Source organism: Bufo gargarizans, chromosome 3 (assembly GCF_014858855.1).
Source record: "Bufo gargarizans isolate SCDJY-AF-19 chromosome 3, ASM1485885v1, whole genome shotgun sequence".
NCBI classification, from domain to species: Eukaryota; Metazoa; Chordata; class Amphibia; order Anura; family Bufonidae; genus Bufo; species Bufo gargarizans.
Window position 1 is genome coordinate 193822575 of NC_058082.1, and position 18111 is coordinate 193840685.

Consider the following 18111-nt stretch of genomic DNA (forward strand, 5'->3'; position numbering starts at 1 on the left):
TTAACAAACAGATGGTATAAACTTAAACAGAAGTGTCTAAAGAGGCACTAAATTTAACATGAGTAGATGCCCATACACCATTGCCAATGACCTATCTTAACCTTTAGGATACCGGAGGTTTTTTCGTTTTTGCATTTTTATTTTTCATTCCTATTTTGCCATAACTTTTTTATATATATTTCCGGTCACATAGCTGTAGGAGGGCTTATTTTTTGCGGGACAAGTTGTACTTTCTAATGCAACCATTAATTATGGCATAAAATGTAGTGGAAAGCTGTAAAAGAAAATTCTAAATTGGTGGAATTGGGGGAAAAAACGTAATTCATCTACCATTTTACGGGTTTTGTTCCCACAGCGTTTCGTTTGTGGCAAAACTGGCAAACGGCGTTTCGTTTGTGGCAAAACTGGGTCAGTACGATTACAGCGATACCCCATTTCTATAGCTTTTTATGTCTAAATAGTGTAAAAATAAATTTAAACCGATACTTTTATTTTTTACATCGCCATATTCTGACCCCCATAACTTTTTTATACTTATGTCTACTGAGCTGTTTAGGGGCTCATTTTTTGCGGGACGATCTGCCGTTTTCATTGATACCATTATAAAGTACGCGTGACTTTTTGATCACATTTTATCTCCATTTTGGACCCTTTTTTTTCCCATTACGCCATTCGCCGTATTGGAAATTTTTACAAACATTTTAATAGTATGGGTGTTTTCAGTCGCGATGATACCCATAATGTTTATATTTATTGTTATTTAGGTATTTATTTTTTAATTATACGGAAAGGGGGGTGATTTAAACTATTTTTTTTTATAAATTACATATTTTTTTTGTGATGATTTTGAAGGTCATATATGAGCATATAAAAAAGCCTATATATTTTGATTTTGTTCTATCAGGGATTTTTAAAATGAGATTTACACTAGAAATTGCTAATTTCTTATCCTGGCCTGCCATCAGGTGGCCAAAATAAGAATTGTAGCATTAACACATAAAGCCTCTTCAGCAAGGCTTACAGTGTTCAGCACAATTACAAATACCCACATTGGCTGCACAGAGCATGCGAGCTTCCGGGTTTTTGCGCATTTAGATGCCGTGATTTCACTTGATCACGGCATCGAAAGCCTTTAATTACCGCGATCGGCATTATTGACGGCAATTAGCCGCAGGTCTCTGCTGTTTGAAACAGCAGAGATCTGCCGGCCATGGCACCCGCTGCACGTGCGAGCGGGCGCCATGTTTACACATCGCTCCAGCGCCATACATATATGGCATTGGTAGCGACCGGGTCAAGAGAGAACATAAAGATTGGGCAAAAGTATTCCGGTTTTGCCTGATCCTTCTCTCCCGCAACAGAAACGTTGGGAGCTCCCCATACACATTAGAATGCCACCCAAACTTGCCACACTGTGGATTTCACCAACAATACACTATTGTGCATAAGGGCCTTAACCCCTTCCCGATACGCAGCGTACATGTATGACATGCTGACCGAGTAGGCACAGGAGCTGTGCTTGTCCAATCAGTGGCAGGGGCCCGGCTGTTACTGACAGTCAGGCCCCTGCTGTAAACGCCCGCATCAGTGAAAACACCTTAGATGCTGCAGTCAATGCTGACTAAAAGAGGTTTAGAGAGAGCAGCCAAACCCCCAGTCTCATAGGCAACTGTCATTGTTATTCTCACAGTCATCGGGCCGGTGTGAGCAAGTGCAGGGGCCCACTGCACAGCTGATTGTAATGGTAAAGCTCCTCACTCCACCATTCAGCCGCTAGCGCTCCACAGCAGCAGCACGATGTCCTCACACATTGTGCTGCTGGTCTGTGTGTGAGGTTTCTTTTTTTTGTTTAACCTTACAGCCTCTGCAGTTGTTGGCCAATGCTGTATAAACCACCAAACTAGGCCTGGAACACACATGGTGCTCTCTCTTCTAAACCCTGAAGTGTTCCCAAAGAGCAGTCTATGACCACAAATGGGGTGTTGCTGTGAAATGAGTAACAAATTGTGTGGTCCTTTTTCTCCTGTTACCCCTTGTAAAAAAAATATGAAAAGTCTGGGGCAAAAGCAACATTTTATTGGCAAGAATGTAATTTTTCATAAAATTTATAAATTCTATGAAATGCCTTTGTCACTTTTTGGAGGTTTACTCTGCAAAGGTACCTCAGGGCCTCTTCAATTGAGATATGGCACTCGAAAACCATCTGGCCTCCAAAATCCATATGGCTCTCGTTCTCATACAACAGTTTACGACCACATATGGGGTGTTGCTGTATTCAGGAGAAAATGTGTAACATATGTTGGAGTCATTTTTCTCCTGATAATCTTTGTGAAAATTAAAAAACTGGGGCCAAAGCAACATTTTATTGGCAAAAATATAATTTACTATTTTTACAGACTAGTGTTTCTAAATTCTTTGAAAGTCTTGTGGAGTCAAAGAACTCCTTGGGGGCGGGGTGTAGTTTCCAAAATGGTATCATTTGTTTCCCCGATGGGGTTTCCAATGTAGGGGTACCTCAGGGCCTCTTCAAATGTGACATGGCCCTCAAAAAACATTCCAGCAATACTTGCCCTCCAAAAGGTATATGGCGCTCCTTTCCTTCTGAGCCCTGAGGTAGGCCTATATAGCAGTTTACAGCCACATATAGGGTGCTGCCATATTCAGGAGAAAATGGGTAACCACTCCATTTAAAGTCAAAGGAGCTGATGAAACCCTCTGAGCATTATACTCGGCTGTTTCCATCAGCCCCATTAATCATATATTCAATATTTTTGTGGGATAACACTTTTAAAACACCTTGCAAACATGGTTATGAAAGGGTTTCTATATTTTAAAAAATGGTCTCTCTGACTCTGTGCTTTGACGTCTCCTTACCTGATAAAAATGAGTAAGAATTCGCAATTGTGAACGCATTTTTGGTATTGATTCTTGGAATTCCAAAACTCTCTTGCTTTCTTCATCTTCTTCTTCAGCTGTAACTCCCCACTCACCCTAGAGAAATAAATCATGTTTATAAAACCAGGTAACAGAAACGTTAACTATATATAATGTATATACTTTTATATGCTCTTTAAATATGTATTTACTTCACATTTACATGCATGGCAAGATGATCGTTCATGTACAGGAGCAAAGGCCACATGATCACCACAGGAGCCCAGTTCTATCCGACGGCTGGGGTACTGCTGCGATGGTTTAATACCTTGAAGGGGTTGTCCAAGACTAAATAATTTCCCAAATATGCCTGGGCCCCTCACACTAATTATACTCAACTGGCTCCCTGCACCACAGCTTCTCCTCGTGTGCAGATGAAAACATCCAGTGTTGGGGGGGGAGCAGCCAATGGCAGGCAGGGAGGGGGACGAGCCTCCCTAGCGTCGCCTGCCAGCAATTTTAGTGCTGAGACCCCATTTGCGACCAGATGAGGCATCCATTACGCAAAACAGAACTGAGCGGTCATGCAAGCCGCAGATGCATTCTATTAACTCAATAGAAACGGTTGGTTGTTCAGTGTTCATTGCTAGGCTACATTCACACAACAGTGTAAAAAAAAAAAAAAAAAAGTCTGTTTAACTGTCCAATTTTTAACATTTTTTTATTTTTTTTCCCTACTGACGCCTTTCTGAGAAAAAGATGTTAAAAACAGTCCCCTTCAATTGTATGGGGGCTGTCGGTCATTGAGATGAATGTGGCCCTACATTTGGAGAACCTTTAAACTGTTTATTCTAACTCTAGCCTATTTTTTGGTTGAAAGTGAGGCATCATAACCCTTCCCAACAAAGCCATGTCATTTTCCCCAGAAGACACACCCGTTTGGCAGATGAGATACAGTAGATTATTTCTTTTAGCTTACTTGCTTCACAATTATTTCTAAAATGCAAAACTGCGCAAAAAAATGTGATTTATGTCAGAATTCAAGTGCAGCCACAATAGTAAGTGTGGGCTGTGTCCCGTTTTATAAAGGTCTGACGGAAAATGTGAAATAAATGCAGAAACTGGGCAGTTTGACACGTTACCTCAGTCTCCCTCTGCTTTTTCCTTTCCTCAAATTGTAATCTTCTCTGTAACTCCTCCAGAGCCGCCCTGTACATGGCTTCCTGAGCATTCTGGAATTCGATTATCTGGTCAAACACCGCACGAAGTTGATTTAGCATCGCCTGAGGAGAGACATACGTGTTAATGTGACAGCACAGTTAGTGGTCAGTACCTAAAAGCAAATAGTTACGTTAACAGCCATCTTCACCCACAACGTTTAAAGTGCTGGGGTAGACATAAGCCCAGGGACAATTTCTAATGGAACTATATTGAAAGACTGTTTTAATTTTCCATTTTGGTCAGTTCCTGATAGGGTTGGGCGATATACCAGTGTTGGCGGTATACCGCAGTATTAAGAAACAGTGATATGGCGATATCGCTGTTTCCTAATAACCGCAGTATTTTGTAATGTCATCGAAGCTGTCATGTGCGCTGACCGCTTCAAAAACTGTGTCCACGGCCGCCCGCCCCTGCATCATTGCATACCAATTGCTGCCCAGACACCTCCTCGCTGGCTCCCATGGTGCAGTCTCCGCCCTCCGACGTCTAATGTCGGAATCTGATGACGCCGGGGCGAGGCCACTCAGGCTGAGCAGCGCAGTACAGGAGCGAGTGGCGGGAAAGTCTCTGAACTTAGTCCCACGCCGTCCGACCCCTACAAAATTCACTTCGCCTGCGGAGAGAGACCTTATATTATTACAGCTGCCGGACGGTCCCGGCCCCGATTAAAGGTGTAATGTCTCGGTCTATCAGATGACCCCAATTATATGTCATCTACTGCGCCGAGTGCGGTGCAGCCCTGTCTGACTCAGTCCTTCATGGCTGCCTGCAGGGAATGAGCCATCATCAGTCCCTCCCCCATGACATGATCAACAAGAAGGAATTACTGTATGGTGGTGGCAGGCAGGTCACACAGGTGGCCATAAGACATGAGGGGGTGGCAGCACCTTTTGGCTGCTGCCCCCATACTGTAATGTTTCCTTGTATCTGCTGCCCCCATACTGTAATATCTCCTTGTGGCTGCTGCCCCCATATTGTAAAGTCTCCTTGCGGCTGCTGCCCCCATACTGTAATGTCTCCTTGTATCTGCTGCCCCCATACTGTAATGTCTCCTTGTATCTGCTGGCCCCATACTGTAATGTCTCCTTGTATCTGCTGGCCCCATACTGTAATGTCTCCTGTTGTGGCTGCTGCCCCCACTGTAATGTCTCCTGTTGTGGCTGCTACCCCCATACTGTAATGTCTCCTGTTGTGGCTGCTGCCCCCATACTGTAATGTCTCCTGTTGTGGCTGCTGCCCCCATACTGTAATGTCTCCTGTTGTGGCTGCTGCCCCCATACTGTAATGTCTCCTGTTGTGGCTGCTGCCCCCATACTGTAATGTCTCCTGTTGTGGCTGCTGCCCCCATACTGTAATGTCTCCTGTTGTGGCTGCTGCCCCCATACTGTAATGTCTCCTTGTATCTGCTGGCCCCATACTGTAATGTCTCCTGTTGTGGCTGCTGCCCCCACTGTAATGTCTCCTGTTGTGGCTGCTGCCCCCACTGTAATGTCTCCTGTTGTGGCTGCTACCCCCATACTGTAATGTCTCCTGTTGTGGCTGCTGCCCCCATACTGTAATGTCTCCTGTTGTGGCTGCTGCCCCCATACTGTAATGTCTCCTGTTGTGGCTGCTGCCCCCATACTGTAATGTCTCCTGTTGTGGCTGCTGCCCCCATACTGTAATGTCTCCTGTTGTGGCTGCTGCCCCCATACTGTAATGTCTCCTGTTGTGGCTGCTGCCCCCATACTGTAATGTCTCCTGTTGTGGCTGCTGCCCCCATACTGTAATGTCTCCTGTTGTGGCTGCTGCCCCCATACTGTAATGTCTCCTGTTGTGGCTGCTGCCCCCATACTGTAATGTCTCCTGTTGTGGCTGCTGCCCCCACACTGTAATGTCTCCTTGTGGCTGCAGCCCCCACACTGTAATGTCTCCTTGTGGCTGCAGCCCCCACACTGTAATGTCTCCTTGTGGCTGCAGCCCCCACACTGTAATGTCTCCTTGTGGCTGCAGCCCCCACACTGTAATGTCTCCTTGTGGCTGCACCCCCCACACTGTAATGTCTCCTTGTGGCTGCAGCCCCCACACTGTAATGTCTCCTTGTGGCTGCAGCCCCCACACTGTAATGTCTCCTTGTGGCTGCAGCCCCCACACTGTAATGTCTCCTTGTGGCTGCAGCCCCCACACTGTAATGTCTCCTTGTGGCTGCAGCCCCCACACTGTAATGTCTCCTTGTGGCTGCAGCCCCCATACAGTGTAATGTCTCCTTGTGGCCCCCATATACAGTTTAATGTCTCCTTGTGGCTGCCCCCATACAGTATATCGTCTCCTTGTGGCTGCCCCCATACAGTATATCGTCTCCTTGTGGCTGCCCCCATACAGTATATCGTCTCCTTGTGGCTGCCCCCATACAGTATATCGTCTCCTTGTGGCTGCCCCCATACAGTATATCGTCTCCTTGTGGCTGCCCCCATACAGTATATCGTCTCCTTGTGGCTGCCCCCATACAGTATATCGTCTCCTTGTGGCTGCCCCCATACAGTATATCGTCTCCTTGTGGCTGCCCCCATACAGTATATCGTCTCCTTGTGGCTGCCCCCATACAGTATATCGTCTCCTTGTGGCCCCCATACAGTATATCGTCTCCTTGTGACCAAGTCTTTTTTTTCTTTTAAATGGGTATTTATCGCGATATATATTGTTAACGCGATACATTTCTTAATATCGTTATCAGGGGGGAATATTTCTGATATCGCCAAAACCTAGTTTCTGCCCAATTTGAAACACCTTTAAAATTTCTATAACTATAGTACATACGGCTTCATAGCAAATCTTAGAATTGGCTCCTCCATACCCATTTTAAAAGGGTTCTCCTGGAATTATTTAAAATGGCCACCAGCAACCTTTCCTACAATGTGAGCAGGACTGGTTGCCTCCACTTGCAGATCTGTCTGAGGGAGTGAAGGGGGTGTGGGGCCTCACTACACTGCTTTACAGTAGATGGTAATGATGTGATCAGGCCTATGATATTCCATCATGGCTGATTAGCCTGACAGGAATGCTCCTCAGTGTGTAGTATATGCATATGCCAAAGCATAGTGTGTAGCGACGCCCCACCTCCTCACCCCCATTGGCAGCTCTGCCAATGGAGGCAACCAGTACTGGTCATATTCTAGGACAGGTTACTGATGGAGGGGTTGTGAGGCCTTAATAAACATTACACTGCTTTACAGTAGATGGAAATGATATGATCCTGTTTATGATATTCCATCATGGCTGAGCAGCCCGACAGGAACGCTCCTCAGTGTGTAAGTCCATTGCACTATTAGCCCAAATAACACACAGAAATAATTGCGCTGATTGGTTAATAGAGCCTCACACAGAACACAGTGGACTCATTGGGGGATTTATCATAAGGAGAATATTTGGAGTCTGTGTTGGCGCACTTTATGCCACATTTATCAAATGTCTTGTGTTTATTTGATAAATTTGTCTTATCCTTAAACCTAACACATTGGGAGAGATTTATCATTTCCTTTACCTTATTTCCTTTTTACTGAAAAGTGTTGTTAAAAAGTGGCAGGTGCGATGTGTGTGGAAGGGGGCGTGGCCAGCCACAGCGATACATTTATTTTCATTTACGAGTTTTCTGGCGTAAATGAAGCCACAAATCTACTGCAGCTCTGAGCTGTCGTAGATTTCTGGTTAGGTGCACGGACTGCAGGAGGATAGGTGTACACTTTGTCATAAAATTTTGTCACATCATCCGACATCATCATGCAGGGGATATCAAGACTGGCGCAGAAAGCACCAGTCTTGATTTACCTCGACCTTTTATGTAGAAAAGCTACTCCAGTTTTCTTACTCCAGGAATGAGGCTGCGACTAAAGGCATGGTAAATCAGGGCCATAGTTTAGAGCAGTGATGGCGAACCTTTTAGAAACCAAGTGCCCAAACTGCAACCGAAAAACCCACTTAATTATCGCAAAGTGCCAACATGGCACTTTAACTTTAATACTGAAAAATACCAGCCAAGTTAAGCTGTAGGGGTGTGGCTTAACACAGGCCCCAGTAAAATGATTAACCCCGTTGGTGTCTCAGTATTAAAAATGCCCTATTAGTGGCCTCCAGTATTATGCCCCAGCAGTGGCACCAGTATTAATAAGGACCCCATTTGTGGCCCCCAGTATTAATAAGGCAACCATTAGTGACCCCCAATATTAATAATGCTCCATTAGTTGCCACCAGTATTAATAAGGCCCCTAGTATTAATAAGGCCCCCAGTATTATTAATGCCCCATAAGTGGCCCCCTGTATTAATAATGCCCCCGTAGTGGCCCCCTGTATTAATAAGGCCCCAATAGTGACAACCAGTATTAATAATACCCCATCAGTGGCCCAAGTATTAATAAGGGCCCCATTAGTGTCCCTTAGTAAAATGAATACCCCCCTAGTATTATTTTTCCTCCATTAGTGGCTCCCAGTATTAATAATGCCTCCATTAGAGGCCACAGTATTATTAATGCTTCCTTTCCCACTTTTCTTGTGCAAAAAATAAAACTCACCTCATCCATTTGATCGCACAGCAGTGAACGTTTTGCAGGTCCTGCTGCTTCCAGTCAATGCCGTGAAATGTCTTCACGCTGGAGCGCATGTTCTGTCCTGCGCATCCACTGAACAGTGTGTGTTCCCCACGGCGAGGACAAATGGATGAGGCGAGTTTTATTTATTTATTTAACACAAGCAGAAGAGGCTGCAAACGTTCAGCAGTAATAGTGCACAGGTGGCAACCCTACAAACAGCCCACACAGAGGGCTCTGAGTGCCCCCTATGGCCACCACTGGTTTAGAGTACTCAGTGATTGCCAGCTGCTGTGTATATATACAGACACATGGCAATGCATCAGTCACTAGTAAGAGGTGTGGAAGAAGGCACAGCAAGTGCTTCCATAATGAACATACATAACTGAGTCCGCTGTACTCTGCGTTAAGACTTTGTGCAGTGAATAATATGCTGCCTTTAATGTAAATCTGTCATCATACAAGATACAGCAGTTTCTAACTGGACTATGATATCACATCACAAAAGCCATTGAAATGATCTGCTGCAGAGAAACAATGAACCCGTATGCAGACGAGTGATCTCAGAACATAAAAGTCTCAATGGAAAACCCACAGAAAAGTTATGGAAACCTACAATCTGTTATCTAAAATAGGTAGGGTTTTTATAAAAGTCAGCTTACCCTCGATTCACTGTCTAGAAGACAACGAGAAATTATGGAATCCAAAAACACTTCGTGAGCAGCAATGATGTGATCCAAGTCCTGCGCTTGTTGTACTTTATTCCACAACTCATCCCAAGAACATTCCAGGACCTAAGGAATCCAAGAGGACAATCGCCAGTTTATTGAGAAGACACAAACGTAACCAAGAAACAAGGTCAGCATGAAGAAAAACAATCATGTACCTCAAATGTGATGTAATACTGCATCTGATGAATGAAATGAACCATTTCTGAAGCCAGGACGTGACACTGATGAAGCACCCCAGCGAGCTCTGCAATGTAAATGAACAATACAAATAGGACTCATAAGAAAAAGTGCATCTTACGACTTATCTAGACAGCACTATGTTCTCCCAGCCGTAACACGAAATCTAGTCACCCTTTTCTTCGATTTTTAATACTCATCGGACTAACTTTATAAATGTCATTCTTCTTTTAAATTGCATCTCCATTAAACTCTGTGTAAAATCAAAGAGACCATTTCTATATGTACTTTATTTTAAAAGGGGTTTGAAATTATGGAAAAATTGACCAAAGTTAAAGAGGAGAATTTATTATTCCCAACACGCAAAGTTTCTGGAGTGAAAAAGTTGCAAACCTTGTGTTTGCGACTTTTTAAATGCCATTGCGCCTAAACAGGCACAAGTGGCATTTCTATGTCGCCCTCAACACTTTCCCAAGAAGGGAGTGTGGCGAGGGTAGGTCCCGTATTCCCATATTTATCTTTTTTTATGCCAGTTTTCACTTTAGGTGCACAGACTGCTAAAGGATGCGCCTAATTTATGACCAACAGTAGCCTAGTCCCCTCCTTACCACTTTTCAATGTCCCTGAGAAATAAAACGTTGACATTTCTAGTGAAAATGTGGCATGCTCCAACATGTATGCATTTATTTGCCAGAAAACTGGTGCAAAAAATCATTTAAGAAATTATCTCCGAAGTGCATCATCTCATCTGTGTAAGGCATGTACGGTTTGTGAACCTCAGGGATTCAGCACTGCAACAAAAACATTCTGTAAGCAAAGGGGCAGACAATTACAGGCAGCTTTCCCTGATTTCATCTAAAAAAGCCCAATATTCTGTGCTACTTTCATAATACCTTTATAGCAGTCTGAGCTCTACACTATGTAAGAAAGCTCCAGAGCTCCACCTAGTGGTGGCTGCAGGGAGCTAGAATTCCATCATGTAATTCTGCTGGTGTGAATTTTAATGGCTGTCCAGTAGTTTATTACTATACAGTTTGAGGAGCCTTTTTGTTTTTTAAAATAATTTTAATTTCACACAAGCAGAATTATATGATAAAGTCAATATTCACGTCACCAACCCCCTCCACTGCCATTCCAACGCTTCACTCTCCCTCACCAGCTTCCTGTCCCTCTTGTCCTTTTGACACGCAGGAAACACCTGAACAGACAGACAATCACGAATTGCGTGGGCTATCATGCAGCAAATCAAATGCAGTCTAACCAAGTGACTGCTGCAGCCAATCATTAGCCTCTATAGTCTAGCGTTATACAAGCAGACAACATCCCCAAGGTGGTTAGACAGCATGTGATCAGCTGGATGGAAGTGTACGGAGACTAGTGGGGAGACCACTGGCAGCACTGAAGTAATGGGGGATGGAAGAGACAAGTATTTTTTTGGTTTACTGCAAAGCTTTTTGAAACAAGATTTTCTACCCTGGACAACCCACTTAAAGATGTGTTAAAACGTAATACAAAATGTGCTGTTAAAAGCCTGACACCACACATGACTAGTCTGGGGCAGAAAATCAACTTTGATGCAGAATTTGCAGCTGCAGATTTCGGTGGATAAATGCTGCAGATCTGCCACCGACTTCACCCTCTGCGTTGCAGCAGAAACTGATAGGCTTCAAATTTAAAAAAAAGTAACGCACAACAAGTTATAAAGTCTCATCCATTTTGCTGTACTGTAAATGTCGTGGATTTTCTACCTCCAAATGCGCTGTGGAAAATCCATTGAGTTAATGCCATGGCCATACTCTAAGTTTTATAAATCACATATGCATAATGTAGAAAAATCTGAAAAAGGTACATTTTATAGTAATAAAAAAAGGCACTTTTTTATCGTGCATTACAACTAGCTGATCTTACCTAACAGGATCATGAACCCCATTTACTAATGGTATTTAATGTACTTTGCTGTATTTAGTCTTCATTAAATTGCTTTGTTGGCTGTGACATAAATTGTATTTAAGTGCGCTAAGAATTCACACTCAAAATAGGAGGCTTTTTAACTCTTTTTGGATATGCCCACAACAGGTCCATGACCTACTTAAAAGCATTTTCTAACACACTTGTCTACTTACAGATTTCCTGAAACCCTACATGACTAAAAGATCTGATCTAATAAATAAATAAAAAAATTTTTAAAAAACTAAATAAAAAAAAACAAATGTCACCGCAGGTAAAGCAGTATCTGGGTAAATCTTTTTCACATTAACTATCTTGCCCTATCTGCAGTGTGTTACGATGCAGGAGAAGCTGAGCAGCTCAGCATATTGACCTGTACAAACAGTGATCTGCTGCTAGCAATGATTCTGTATAGGGATAAGCGATCACAGTGGAGATCATTGGTCCCAGAGTGGATAAAAATCAATGATTTTTTATTTTATTTTTAAATCTGATTTTTTTATTTAAATCTGATTTTTTTTATTTAAATCAGATTTTTTTATTTAAATCAGATTTTTTTATTTAAATCAGATTTTTTTTTAATTTAAATCAGATTTTTTTAATATAAAATGCTTTTTGAGTAAAATATATTACCTTCCAAAGGTTATTTCATTATGAAATAAAAATTACTTTTTTAATTATGTAGAATAAGGCTGTATATGTTTAATTTTTTGTTAAATTCCATTAATCCATTCACAATGTCATGCTCTTCCAGAGGTTTTTGTACGATTACTGGGTAGTTTCTCTGCCTACAAGATATTATCACAGATGCTTGGTTTAATTATGGAGTTCTCAAAAAACATTAAAAGGGTTGAGAAAAAGATCTTTAATCCTAACTTCTACAAACCTATAAATACAGAATCAACCCCTTCAGTGCTAAGTTTAAAGTTCAGTGAATAGAATATAAACAATATTTTTCTGATTGTTTGGAGTGGAATAGATCTGCACAAGAAGAAAGTGAAACTAAGTGTAAGGAGGAAAAGGCAAGCAGACAAGGAGTACTACAAAATGAAAGTGAAACTTTCTGAGCACAGTACTGCACAGCCACAGTCAGACAAGTCTTTGGATCTTTTTGTGTGTATGACCTGAGGTTTATCACATTCTTTCCTTGGAGGAAAAAAACTATAATGGCAGCAGGCCGTAAAAGAGACCCAGTTTGGCAATATTTTAATGAAGTTCCTTTACCTATCGGTAAGTCAGGCATGTGTGCAAAATGCAAACACTGCAACAAACATGGATGTGATGTTTAAGCAAATAACATGCTGTAATGTTATTGTTTCAGTTGAATAAACCCTATTTAAATTGTTATTATTAAGGTAATGATTATTTTTCTCCTTCCTAAGTACAACAGAAAAATTGTCCAAATATGAATCTTTATGTAAAAAACTATGATTTAAATCAAGCCTTACTGACTAGTGATTTAAATTGTGATTTAAATCGGTTTGATTTAAATCAAATCCACCCTGATTTGTCCCGATACAGAGGAGAGGACTGCTGCATGTAAATACAGCCATTGCCTCCACTCATAGTGAGGCAATGATGGGGAATGTTCATTTGTTAGGTCCCTTTCACACGAGCGTGATTTCCGCGCGGGTGCCATGCGTGACGTGAACGCATAGCACCCACACTGAATCCGGCACCATTCATTTCAATGGGGCTGTGTACATGAGCGGTTTTTTTCACGCATCACTTCTGCAATGCTTTGAAATCGCAGCATGTTCTATATTCTGCGTTTGTAACGCAGGACAGGCCCCATAGAAGTGAATGGGGCTGCGTGAAAAACGCATTGCATCCGCAAGCAAGTGCGGGTGCGATGCGTTTTTCACTGATGGTTGCTAAGAGACGTTGTTTGTAAACCTTCAGTATTTTATCACGCGTGTGAAAAACGCATCAAAACGCATTGCACCCGCGCGGAAAAAACTGAACAACTAAACGCAATCGCAGACAAAACTGACTTGTTTTAGTGCCAAAATCGCTGCATTTTCACTGAACGCACCCTGAACGCATCCGGATTAAATCCGTCACGCCCGTGTGAAACCAGCCTTACCGTTAATTGCCTGACTAAAGGGACCCTAACATTCACTACAGATATGTTTTTTTGATTGCCTGCTCGCTATGGGCTTAAGGCTTATTTCACATGAGCGATATGGAAATAATTTATTTATTTTTTCACTGACTTGAATGCATCAGTCCTACATCAAAAAATGGAAAATATAGAAAATACTGAACGGAAAGATGCGAGTGTGCATCTATCCAGTAAAATTAATGGCAATAGAGGGGTGTGGAGCATTGGCGGTCCACTGTTTTCGATACCTCCTGGCGCAATAACACGCCCTTAAGTAGTTGGAGACAATTCTTTTTATTTACAAATACGTGACAACGCATTTCGGAGTAGACAAACACTCCTTTATCAAGTCTGAGGCTGTAAATTTATGTGCATATAGCGCGTTTTGCTATATGCATGTGGACTTACAGCCTCAGACTTGAAAAAGGAGTGTTTGTCTACTCCGAAACACGTTATCACGTATTTGTAAATAAAAATAATTGTCTCCAACTACTTGAGGTTGTGTTATTGCACCAGGAGGTATCGAAAACGGTGGACCACCAATACTCCACACCCCTCTATTGTCTCTCATCACTCCTCCAGGAGGACTGGCAACTCCACAAGGGAGGAGCGAATGATACCGGCAGCACCGACCACGCTTTTAACATACGCCTACACTAGTGTTGTGCCTATGCTTGCACAACACGAAAAGGTGAGCACAACCATTACCTTTTTTGAACCAACTCATTAAGAAACTATTGCCCTATTGCGCCTCTCCCTTTCTTGCCACATATGCATTAAAATTAATGGTTCAGGGTTCAGGCCGAATGACTGTCTGTTCACAAACCGGAAAACTCGATCATGTGACCTTAACCTAAGTCACACTGACTGTGTGAGGACACACCCGGACTCCCTTTTCTCATACAGAAGGAATAAACGTTTTTTTTATGCTTTGTAATTGTTATTTCACAGATACAAAAAGGGTGAATTTATCAAACCCTGTACTCCAGAATTCTAGCAAAAAAATATATCGCTAAATAGGGCTTTTGCGACTTTTTGGGTTACTTTCACACACACAAGAAATTGAGCGTGATTAGCTATGTTAATCAGTTTCACGCCGGATTTTTCAAAAACAACTAACTAAAAAGCCGCAAAAAAGTTGCAAACTCACTCCAGTATGTGGAGTGGGGTTGAAAAGCTAGATTAAAGTATTGGGTTTAAAGATGCTTTACATTTTAGCAAATAACGTAGGATATATGAGAAATTTGGTGCAAAGTACACTGATGCAGACTCGAGGAAAACCAAGCTCAAATACTACCCTCATGATAAGTCCCCCCTTAGTAAAACTGGTAAGTCAGGAAACAGAACATGCCACCTTTAATGTTTTCTTTTACATAACTTTATTTTATTTTATTTTTTTTATAAAATGTTAAAATCTGAACTCTGATGTTCCAGACACCTTTGGCACCAGATCTTCTCCCTTGAGACCAAAAGGATTAGCCATTAAAATTCAACATGCCCAACCTTTCCTTCCAGCTAAATCATCTGTCGGGGCAAAGTCGGGACAACTCCAGACACAACATAGACCGGCCAGTTTTGGCATTTTGTGAAACCCACTTAAAAAGGCTGAGGCTACACCTCCGATTCCTACCATGGGTCTGCACACTGGTTAGCCTCATTCAATGGAGCTGAGCAGTGTGTGGCACCCCGATGAAAAAGTTGCAAGACCGATCATGGGCTTTATAAAATTAAGCGCCCATCGCCACACAAGGGGAGGCGGTTTAAAAGTTTTTCACGCTGATTCTGACGTTCTTTGCGCATCAGAAAACGTGTGAACCAGGCCTCATATTGATATTATGGTCTGTTGTGTCTGTGAGCAAATAAAGTGGAAACAAGCAAATAGTGAAACTTACAGCAGGAAATTGCATCATTTCTATAGAGAAAATTAGCTACCATTACATATTAATAGCTGCAAATATAAGAAGCAGATCTGGGCAAAAGCAGGAGACTGCCCTTAAATTTATTTAAAGGTGTTTTCGCACATTAGACATTTGTGGCATCTCCATCTCTACGATTCCCCTCTTCCTAAAGTGGGCTAAAAAAATGAAAATGTAATGGTTTAAATCACTAAACTTCTGTCCTGTGGCTTTATTCTAGTGTGACAAGGTGAGGGCATAAATCATGGTAAACTTCTACAAGACCACCCTCATGTTTCCCTTGTGCCGATCACACAACGTATGCTTCATTTTGAAGAAAGATATGTTGTTCACCATGCAGATATTTCATTGCACAGCAAATATGAGAGCAGCTAATAATTATCCAGGTCTTACATCTTCACAAGCATGTTTTCTGCATCATACCTGGCATACTTTTCAGTAATTTTGCATTGCACATATGCCCTTTCCAAATGTCGGTTAGAATGTATTCCATCCTCTTTGCACGCCACAGAAAGTTGAACACTCGGAGATAATGACTCATGCACTCTCTGGTAAATACCTGGATTTAAATACAGAAAGAAAGGGGGATGATTTCAGGTGTGCTACCCAGGACAGCTATTAAATTACCTGTCTTTATAATAATAAAATAGCATTAAAAAGTTATAAAATTAAGACATGCATACTTTCAAGCACTGCACTGGTGGAATTTTGATGCAGACACGGTGTAAAAATTGTTGTGCGGCCACGTGGTGTCTGTCCCCCGTTGTTTTCAATGGGAGGCCACGACTCAGGCCGGAGACTTAAAAACACAATCAGGTACCGTTTGCGGCCGTAGTGGGTGTCTGCTCGTGGCTTAACTCCAATCAAGGGAACTAAACCATAAGCAGGCCCACAGCTTTCAGAAGTGATCAACCATGACATGTGAATGGGCCCTAAAGATTATAACCTAAACGTTTACCATCCCCCATAACCTACAAAAGAAAATTGAGACATTAGTGATAATGTGAATAAAAGTGTCAGCAAAAAAGACTTAAAGGGGTTGTCCAGCTTTCAAGCAATTCTCAGAGAACCTGTGATGAGCCACTTGGGGATACATCACCACTGCGGACAGTCATTGGCTCCAGCGGCACACATAGCCCCCATCTGTTCCATAACAAGCTGGGACCTGAGTGCATCAAACCTAGCAATAGGCTGAAGTAGTCAGAACCGAGCTGTAGAAAAAGTAACGATGTTTCTCTTAAAGGGAACTTGTCACCATGAAACCGTGTTGTAGAATATTAGAAGCTGAGCAGATTTATTTATAGATATGTGAGAAAAGATTCAGTATAACTTGTATTTTATACATTTAATTTCCTGCTCATTCTGGGCTTTGAGGTGAAGGAGGCGGTCCTATCAGTGATTGACAGCCTGCCCTCTATGACTGTGCATACAGAGATACCTGTCAATCACTGATAGGACCGCCTCCTTGACTTTGAGGCCCAGAAAGAGCAGGAATTTAAGTGTATGAGATACAAGCTTTACCGAATCTTCGAACCAATCTATATATCAGCCTGCGCTATATCCTGCTGCCTGCAGCTCAGACACCATGTACAGCGTGACAGGTTCCCTTTACCAGGTCTGGTGCAGAGGGATGCCCAAAAGTGTTTGAAAGTTGGACACCCTTTTAAAGGGTTTTCCAGTATTTTAAAGTGATGGCCTCTACTCAGGATAGGCCATGAATATTCAATAAGTGGGGGTCCAGTACCCAGCCTCACCATTCAGCTGTTCCTGGGTAGCTGGTTCAATTCAATGGTAGCAGCGATGCGGTAAAAAGCTCTGCCCATTACAGAGTGGCCAGAACGGTGTAGTTAGGTTGCTAGAACAAAGCGGCAAAAGCTGATTGGCGGGGGTCGCAGGATGTCCCTTTTCTGCCAATCAGATATTGATATCCTACCCGGAGAACAGTCCAGCAATATAAAAATCCTTAAAAACGTATGAATGCCCAAATCGCTTTTCAAAATCTAATGCAGGGACTTACTTTTCCTTCTTACCAGTGGCGTTGCGAGGGGGGTGCGGGGGGTGCGGGCCGCACCGGGTGACACCAGTCTGATGGGGTGTCACCCGCCGGCCGCTGGAGTTCTCCTTGACTGATCCCAGCCGTTTTGAAACGGCTCGGATCGGTCACACAGAAAATGCAGAGACGCTGGCAGCAGGGAGCCTGAGGGAGGGACGGGGAGGAGCGTAATATGAGCTTAGAGTGGAAGCTGGCTTCTGCCAGCCCCTCCCCTCCCCGCCCACCAACCAATCACCGACCAGAGCTGAGGGGGCAAGCACAGCACACCAGCAGCTCTCTGAATCGAGTCGTCTGAGTCACACAAGTAAGTGCAGGGAGTCTAAGAATAGAAAGGAATCGAATGAGTCACAAGTTAAAAGTTTGTGACTCATTCGATTCTTTGAGTTAAAAGAGCAGTGAGTCAGGCTGTAGAACAGGTTACATCACACTGAGGCTGAGGCTGTCTGGCTGCTTTTGTTGAAGCAGTGATAAGATTAACCCTAAGTTCACACCTGAGCGTTTTACAGCACGTTCCTACGCGCTGTAAAAC

At 42.8% G+C, this 18111-nt stretch overlaps 1 protein-coding gene across 3 annotated transcripts in view; it reads right to left on the reverse strand.

Moving 5' to 3' along the window:
• Nucleotides 1–18111, reverse strand: part of TUBGCP3 (tubulin gamma complex associated protein 3) — a 127666-nt gene that overhangs the window by 15128 nt on the left and 94427 nt on the right. For all 3 annotated transcript variants that reach the window (XM_044286034.1, XM_044286033.1, XM_044286035.1), the window contains 5 exons: nucleotides 15953–16088; nucleotides 9541–9629; nucleotides 9317–9448; nucleotides 4017–4157; nucleotides 2875–2991 (listed from right to left, as the gene is read on the reverse strand). In XM_044286034.1, the coding sequence (XP_044141969.1) occupies nucleotides 2875–2991; nucleotides 4017–4157; nucleotides 9317–9448; nucleotides 9541–9629; nucleotides 15953–16088 (615 nt within the window). The remainder of the gene's footprint in view (nucleotides 1–2874; nucleotides 2992–4016; nucleotides 4158–9316; nucleotides 9449–9540; nucleotides 9630–15952; nucleotides 16089–18111) is intronic.